The sequence below is a fragment of the Salvelinus sp. IW2-2015 genome, unplaced genomic scaffold (genome assembly GCF_002910315.2).
Source record: "Salvelinus sp. IW2-2015 unplaced genomic scaffold, ASM291031v2 Un_scaffold5235, whole genome shotgun sequence".
Classification (NCBI taxonomy): domain Eukaryota; kingdom Metazoa; phylum Chordata; class Actinopteri; order Salmoniformes; family Salmonidae; genus Salvelinus; species Salvelinus sp. IW2-2015.
In genome coordinates, this window is record NW_019946500.1 from 30,283 (window position 1) to 39,214 (window position 8,932).

An 8,932-nucleotide genomic window follows, 5' to 3' on the forward strand; every position below is an offset into this window, starting at 1 on the left:
GCTCGATGGGGTTGTCACTTCTCTATTGTCCTTTGCACCAGACAAGCTCTATCAAACACAGCTAAATTATTTGAAAATATTTCAAATAGTAGTTGAACCCAGGTTAGGGTCACGCTCGCCCCAGCTCCTCGCCTACCTCCCTTAGAGTTACAAAAGGGATCAAACGTGTTTGTTTAATGCTTTTATTGGCGAATGTACAATCACGGGAGAACAAACTGGACAAGCTCTGTTCGAGACTATCCTATCAGTGGGACCTGAAGAACGGTAACATCCTGTTTCTCTGATGGGACCTGAAAACTGTAACATCTTTCTCTATGACTGAGAACTGAATCCTGTTTCTCAGATGGACCTGAAGAACTGTGACATCCTGTTCTCTGATGTCTAGAACTGTAACATCTTCTCTGATGGACCTGAAGAACTGTAACATCCTGTTTCTCAATGGGACCTGGAAGAACTGTAACATCCTGTTTCTCTGATGGGATGAAGAACTGTAACATCCTGTTTCTCTGATGGACCTGAAGAACTGTAAATTCTGTTTCTCTGATGGGACCTGAAAGAACTGTAACATCCTGTTCTCGATGGGACCTGAAGAACTGTAACATCCTGTTTCTCTGATGGGACCTGAAGAACTGTAACATCCTGTTCTCTGATGGACCTGAAGAACTGTAACATCCTGTTTCTCTGATGGGACCTGAAAACGTACTCCTGTTTCTCTGATGGGACCTGAAGAACTTAACATCCTGTTTCTCTGATGGGACCTGAATAACTTAACATCCTGTTCTCTGATGGGACCTGAAGAACTGTAACATCCTGTTTCCTCTGATGGGACCTGAAGAACTGTAACATCCTGTTTCTCTGATGGGACCTGAAGAACTGTAAACTCCTGTTTCTCTGATGGGATCTGAAGAACTGTAACATCCTCTTCTCTGATGGACCTGAAGAACTGTAACATCCTGTTTCTCTGATGGGATCTGAAGAACTGTAACATCCTGTTTCTCTGATGGGATCTGAAGAACTGTAATATCCTGTTTCTCTGATGGGACCTGAATAACTGTAATATCCTGTTTCTCTGAGTCGTGGCTGAACAATGACATGGATAATATGCACTGAGTGGACAAAACATTAAGAACACCTGCTCTTTCCATGACGTAGACTGACCAGGTGAATCCAGGTGAAAGCTATGATCCCTTATTGATGTCACCGTTAAATGCACTTCAATCAGTGTAGATGAAGGGGAGATACAGGTTATAGAAGAATCTTTAAGCCTTGAGACAATTAGAACATGATTGTGTATGTGTGCCATTCAGAGGGTGAATGGGCAAGACAAAATATGCCTTTGAACAGGAAGTGTAGTATGCCAGGTGCCCTGGTTTGTGTCAAGAACTGCAATGCTGCTGGTTTTTCACGTTCAACAGTTTCCTGTGTGTATAAGAATGGTTCACCATCCAAAGGACATCCAGCCAACTGACACACTGTGGGAAGCAATGGAGCCAAACTGGGCCAGCATCCCTCTGGAACGCTTTCGACCAGTTGTTAAGGAGCCTTTTGACCTAGACTTGGTGGCTCTGGTACCGCTTGCTGTGCGGTAGCAGAGAACAGTCTGCCTACAGTCTGTCTGGAGTCTTTGCCTATAGTTCCAGTCTGTCTGGAGTCCTTGTATAGTTATCAGTCTGTTCTGGAGTCCTGGAGGTTTGTATAGTTCCCAGTCTGTCTGGAGCTTGAAGCCAGTCTGTATGGACTTAATTCAGTCTGTCTGGAGTCCTGTAATAGTTCCAGCGTCTGAGTCTGGAGTCTTGTAAATAGTTCCCAAGTCTTGGGTCTGGAAGTCTTGTATAGTGTCGCAGTCTGTCTGGAGTCTGTATAAGTTTCCAGTCTGTCCGGAGTCTTTAATATCCAGTCTGTCTGGAGTCTTGATAGTTACAGTCTGTCTGGAGTACTTGTTATAGTAACACATTATTAACTACTGCATAACACAGGACTCTCTCAGAGATCTTTAATGGGACTCTATTGGAGTCTATTGGACTCTATTGGATTCTATAAGATTATATTAGACTCTTTTGGAGTCTATTGGACTTTATTCGACTCTATTGGACTCCATTGGCATCTGTTGTTCCGAGAATGACGTTTCATGTCTGACTCGTCAGAGCGCTGAACAACAGCGACCTCTTGTGATTTGTTTATGGAATRACATCGTCGTGGCATTCTGAGTSTCACTGTCGTCATGGAGGAGCAGGAGGTAGTGAGTGTCGAAAATAATGCTCTCCGGTCTCTAAATTCTGATGTCAAAACCTACGTTARTTTTATAAACCAGTCGAAACAAAGCGCCCGAGCATGGTGGTTGGATTTTTCCGGACATCCAGTTTCTTATGGCGATATACGAACGAACGGGTTATTACGTATGGATACTTTTCTGAGTGAGTCCCTCCCTCATGCAACACAGCMATCTATMTTTCCTTTATTTAGTCTTTCTTGTGTTACTCAAATACTTGATCTGTATTAAGTTTAACATGTAATGTAATTCAGCTATGGGTTGAACCAAGAGGACAGTTATACCCCAAACAAAGCATTACTCAGCTATGGGCCTTTCCCAAATGTTGAATTGAATGCGTTATAGTCTATAGCCTAAACCTATTGTCCGTGACATTTAATTTCCCTCRATCTCRTTCCACTCTCCGCAGCRCATCCRTGGGTTTTCAGAGCCTCTCGAAATGGGGCGAAACTTTTAGCTAATCAGCGAGATGTTTATATGCCAACAGCTGCCACCGAATATGAAGAGGATGGCGACCCCAAGTTTCTGACTGTTGTCATAGCTACCCCAGGTGAGTCCCTCTCTCTATGTTCCTCCCATCAACCCCGTTGACAGACACCTGTTGTACACTACACTTCCTTGTGCTGTCGTTTCCTTCCCTCGTTGTCACCTACACTACACTTCCTTGTGCTGTCGTTTCCCTTCCCTCGTTGTCACCTACACTACACTTCCTTGTGCTGTCGTTTCCTTCCCTCGTCTGTCACCTAGATATAAAAGAGTCAAAACAATAATAGCATTGACTTTTGCCCTGTCCCAGGCTACTCTATAAGCTGGTAGGCCTAGGCAACAAGACAAGGAGAGGAAAACAACCTATACTATTGAGACTTCCCCTCAATTGTTGTTCGTGTCACCAACCACACATGCGTTACTTGTTTGGCATTTTACCCCTCAAAAAGTATGTTGATGGTTTCTTCCTGTGTTCCAGTATTGTTGATAGTAGCCTGGGTCCCAGATCTTTTTCTGATCTCGCCAACTCCTGATGGAATTGTCGTGACAAATCATTTAGCTTGGCGATGGAGTAGACAAAAAGCACAACAGACCTGGGACCAGCTCTGTCCAGGAGTGTTGACAGACCTGGGACCAGCTCTGTCCAGGAGTGTTGACAGACCTGGGACCAGCTCTGTCCAGGAGTGTTGACAGATCTGGGACCAACTCTGTCCAGGAGTGTTGACAGATATGGGACCAGCTCTGTCCAGGAGTGTTGACAGACCTGGGACCAACTCTGTCCAGGAGAGTGTTTGACAGACAGACCTGGGACCAACTCTGTCCAGGAGTGTTGACAGACCTGGGACCAACTCTGTCCAGGAGTGTTGACAGACTGGGACCAGCTCTGTCCAGGATTGACAGATCTGGGACCAGTCTGTCCAGGAGTGTTGATGGATCTGGGACCAACTCTGTCCACGGGTGTTGACGGATCTGGGACCAGCTCTGTCCAGGAGTGTTGACGGATCTGGGACCAGCTCTGTCCAGGAGTGTTGATAGATGTGGGACCAGCTCTTTCCAGGAGTGTTGACAGACCTGGGACCAGCTCTGTCCAGGAGTGTTGACAGACCTGCGACCAGCTCTGTCCAGGAGTGTGTAAAAACACGTCAGTAGTTTCATACACGTCATTGTTTCTCTCTGTGTTCCAGTGTACTCTCTCCAAGAGTGTTGTCTGATGCTAATCCGTAATCTGGTAGAAGAGGAGGACTACGGCAGACTGGACATCCCTGAGTCACTGAAGACAGACCTCAGACAACAGCCTGACTTACTGAAGGAGCTGGGACTCATCAACCGTTGTGTCATTTAGATCACAATGAATCAGATTACATGAATGGGGGGGGGGGTGACCTGATCCTAGATCAGCTCTCATACTCTGAGAAGTTCTATGCATAACAGGCCACTGAATAATGGACTTTCTGTTGACCAAATATTGCCTTTTCCCCCCCTGCTCTGACCTCGCTGGTGACTCTAGAACAGTGGAAGTCAGTCAGGGTCGGGGAACTGCAGGGGTCGCCAATTAAGAGTACTTATTATTATTAAGAGTACATATTAAGAGTACATATTATTGTATGGGACAAAAAATAATAATGTTTAAGAAATATATATATTTTTAAATGTTTATTGAATAAATGTATTTGTTTGTTTCTTTTCATTTTGATGAGGGATGAAAACACAATGAAGGTAAGGTTATATGGGGTGAGGTCGCAATAAATTCTTGAGGAGAAAATGGGGTCCCCCACTGAAACATTTTGAATACCACTGGCTTAAGAGCATCTGAATGAAACATGTCCCTACCCTGAACTCATTGGTGACTCTAGAAGCTCAGAGCATCTGAATGAAACATGTCCCTACCCTGAACTCATTGGTGACTCTAGAAGCTCAGAGCATCTGAATGAAACATGTCCCTACCCTGAACTCATTGGTGACTCTAGAAGCTCAGAGCATCTGAATGAAACATGTCCCTACCCTGAACTCATTGGTGACTCTAGAAGCTCAGAGCATCTGAATGAAACATGTCTCCTACCCTGAACTCATTGGTGACTCTAGAAGCTCAGAGCATCTGAATGAAACATGTCCCTACCCTGAACTCATGGTGACTAGAAGCTCAGAGCATCTGAATGAAACATGTCCCTACCCTGAACTCATTGGTGACTCTAGAAGCTCAGAGCATCTGAATGAAACATGTCCCTACCCTGAACTCATTGGTGACTCTAGAAGCTCAGAGCATCTGAATGAAACATGTCCCTACCCTGAACTCATTGGTGACTCTAGAAGCTCAGAGCATCTGAATGAAACATGTCCCTACCCTGAACTCATTGGTGACTCTAGAAGCTCAGAGCATCTGAATGAAACATGTCCCTACCCTGAACTCATGGTGACTCTAGAAGCTCAGAGCATCTGAATGAAACATGTCCCTACCCTGAACTCATTGTGTGACTAGAAGCTCAGAGCATCTGAATGAAACATGTCCCTACACCTGAACTCATTGGTGACTCTAGAAGCTCAGAGCATCTGAATGAAACATGTCCCTACCCTGAACTCATTGGTGACCTCTAGAAGCTCAGAGCATCTGAATGAAACATGTCCCCACCCTGAACTCATTGGTGACTCTAAGAAGCTCGAGCATCTGAATGAAACATGTCCCTACCCTGAACTCATTGGTGACTCTAGAAGCTCAGAGCATCTGAATGAAACATGTCCCTACCCTGAACTCATTGGGCACAGCGTTTTATGTCGACCAAATGTAGCCGTTTCCTAGCCTGATCCCAGATCTATTTGTGCTGTCTTATCAACCCCTATAGTCATCAAGACGAGATCAGGCTAGCCTTTCCCTTCCTCAAAAGACTCAAAAGTATGGAATGTATGAACAACATATTTAGGTTTAGAGCAGGTTGAATGTTCCATTGTGACCAAACATTATGACAGAGCCGATTTGCCATAGCAACACAGTGGGCCTGCTCCTACTTATCAGCCAAACGTAGTTTATACCGTATATTCAGTGCCTCGCAGAAGTATTCAGATGCCTTGGATTTCTTCACATTTTATTGTGCTACAAAGTGGGATTCAAATGGATTTAATCTTTTTTTTTTGTCAACAATCTACACAAAATAATCTAAGGTCAAAGTGGAAGATTTAAAAAATAATCATTTTTGATTAATAAATGTTTTTATAACTAAAATATTGCTCCCTGAGTCAATACATGTTTGAATCCCCTTTGGCATTGATTCCAGCTGTGAGTCTTTCTGGGTAAGTCTCTAAGAGCTTTACACACCTGGATTGTACAATATTTGCCCATTTATTATTAAAAAAATTCTTCAAGCTCTGTCAAGATGTTGGGGATCATGGCTAGACAGCAATGTTCAAGTCTTGCCATGGATTCTTAAGCAGATTTAAGTCAAAACTGGAACTTGGCCACTCAGGAACATTCACCGTCTCCTTGGTAAGCAACTCCAGTGTAGATTTGGTTTTGTGTTGTAGGTTATTGTCCTGCTGAAAGTTGAATTCCTCTCAGTCTCTGGTGTAAAGCAGACTGAAGCAGGGTTTTTTTTTTTCTAGGACTTTGCCTGTGCTTAGCTCCATCCCGGTTCTTTTTATCCTGAAAAACTCCCCAGTATTTGCCAATGGCAAGCATACCCATACCATGATGCAGACACCACCAGGCTTAAAGACAAGGAAGCAGTTGTTACCCTCTATTATTTCACACAGTGAGTCCATGTCACTTATTATGTGATTTGTTAAACCACATTTTACTCCTGAACTAATTTTAGGTTTGCCTAAACAAAGTGGCTGAATACTTAAGCAACGATTATATTTTAGTTATGAATGTATTTTTCTTCCACTTTGACATTGCAAAATTGTATTTTGTGTAGATTATTGACAAAAAAAAAAGACAAATCCATTTTAATTCCAATTTGTAACACAATAAAAAGACACTGTAGGCGCGTTCACCTGGTCTAGTGGTATAACTGGTTCTATACAGGTGAGTGTTCACCTGGTCTAGTGGTATAACTGGTTCTATATACAGTGGGGAGAACAAGTATTTGATACACTGCCGATTTTGCAGGTTTTCCTACTTACAAACATGTAGAGGTCTGTAATTTTTATCATAGGTACACTTCAACTGTGAGAGACGGAATCTAAAACAAAAATCCAGAAAATCACATTGTATGATTTTTAAGTACATCATTTGCATTTTATTGCATGACATAAGTATTTGATCACCTACCAACCAGTAAGAATTCCGGCTCTCACAGACCTGTTAGTTTTTCTTTAAGAAGCCCTCCTGTTCTCCACTCATTGCCTGTATTAACTGCACCTGTTTGAACTCGTTACCTGTATAAAAGACACCTGTCCACACACTCAATCAAACAGACTCCAGCCTTCTCCACAATGGCCAAGACCAGAGAGCTGTGTAAGGACATCAGGGATGAAATTGTAGACCTGCACAAGGCTGGGATGGGCTACAGGACAATAGGCAAGCAGCTTGGTGAGAAGGCAACAACTGTTGGCGCAATTATTAGAAAATGGAAGAAGTTCAAGATGACGGTCAATCCCCCTCGGTCTGGGCTCCATTGCAAGATCTCACCTCGTGGGGCATCAATGATCATGAGGAAGGTGAGGGATCAGCCCAGAACTACACGGCAGGACCTGGTCAATGACCTGAAGAGAGCTGGGACCACAGTCTCAAAGAAAACCATTAGTAACACACTACGCCGTCATGGATTAAAATCCTGCAGCGCACGCAAGGTCCCCCTGCTCAAGCCAGCGCATGTCCAGGCCCGTCTGAAGTTTGCCAATGACCATCTGGATGATCCAGAGGAGGAATGGGAGAAGGTCATGTGGTCTGATGAGACAAAAATAGAGCTCTTTGGTCTAAACTCCACTCGCCGTGTTTGGAGGAAGAAGAAGGATGAGTACAACCCCAAGAACACCATCCCAACCGTGAAGCATGGAGGTGGAAACATCATTCTTTGGGGATTCTGCAAAGGGGACAGGACGACTGCACCGTATTGAGGGGAGGATGGATGGGGCCATGTATCGCGAGATCTTGGCCAACAACCTCCTTCCCTCAGTAAGAGCATTGATGATGGGTCGTGGCTGGGTCTTCCAGCATGACAACGACCCGAAACACACAGCCAGGGCAACTAAGGAGTGGCTCCGTAAGAAGCATCTCAAGGTCCTGGAGTGGCCTAGCCAGTCTCCAGACCTGAACCCAATAGAAAATCTTTGGAGGAGCTGAAAGTCCGTATTGCCCAGCGGCAGCCCCGAAACCTGAAGATCTGGAGAAGGTCTGTATGGAGGAGTGGGCCAAAATCCCTGCTGCAGTGTGTGCAAACCTGGTCAAGAACTACAGTAACATATGATCTCTGTAATTCAAACAAAGGTTTCTGTACCAAATATTAAGTTCTGCTTTTCTGATGTATCAAATACTTATGTCATGCAATAAAAATGCAAATTAATTACTTAAAAATCATACAATGTTGATTTTCTGGATTTTTGTTTTAGATTCCGTCTCTCACAGTTGAAGTGTACCTCTGATAAAAATTACAGACCTCTACATGTTTGTAAGTAGGAAAACCTGCAAAATCGGCAGTGTATCAAAACTTGTTTCTCCCACTGTAGGTGAGGTTTCACCTGGTCTAGTGGTATAACTGGTTCTATACAGGTGAGGGTTCACCTGGTCTAGTGGTATAACTGGTTCAATACAGGTGAGGGTTCACCTGGTCTAGTGGTATAACTGGTTCTATACAGGTGAGTGTTCACCTGGTCTAGTGGTATAACTGGTTCTATACAGGTGAGTGTTCACCTGGTCTAGTGGTATAACTGGTTCTATACAGGTGAGTGTTCACCTGGTCTAGTGGTATAACTGGTTCTATACAGTGAGTGTTCACCTGGTCTAGTGGTATAACTGGTTCTATACAGGTGAGTTCACCTGGTCTAGTGGTATAACTGGTTCAGTACAGGTGAGTGTTCACCCGGTCTAGTGGTATAACTGGTTCTATACAGGTGAGTGTTCACCTGGTCTAGTGGTATAACTGTTCTATACAGGTGAGGGTTCACCTGGTCTAGTGTAAACTGTTCTATACAGGTGAGTGTTCACCTGGTCTAGTGGTATAACTGGTTCTATACAGGTGGAGTGTT

The 8,932-nt window shown here is 44.0% G+C and overlaps 1 protein-coding gene and 1 long non-coding RNA gene across 2 annotated transcripts; one reads left to right on the top strand and one right to left on the bottom strand.

Moving 5' to 3' along the window:
• The first annotated feature begins 2,190 nt into the window (after positions 1-2,190).
• On the top strand, positions 2,191-4,378 carry vhll (von Hippel-Lindau tumor suppressor like). Its single transcript, XM_024144427.2, has 3 exons — positions 2,191-2,414; positions 2,679-2,819; positions 3,940-4,378. Exons 1-3 carry the CDS (start codon positions 2,222-2,224, stop codon positions 4,095-4,097), a joined length of 492 nt encoding a protein of 163 aa, XP_024000195.2. The 5' UTR covers positions 2,191-2,221; the 3' UTR covers positions 4,098-4,378.
• A 15-nt stretch (positions 4,379-4,393) lies between these two features.
• Positions 4,394-5,320, bottom strand: LOC139026595 (uncharacterized). Its single transcript, XR_011478442.1, has 2 exons — positions 5,268-5,320; positions 4,394-5,154 (listed from the first exon to the last, which is right to left on the bottom strand). It is a non-coding gene; the product is annotated as an uncharacterized lncRNA (long non-coding RNA).
• Between the last annotated feature and the right edge of the window lie 3,612 nt (positions 5,321-8,932).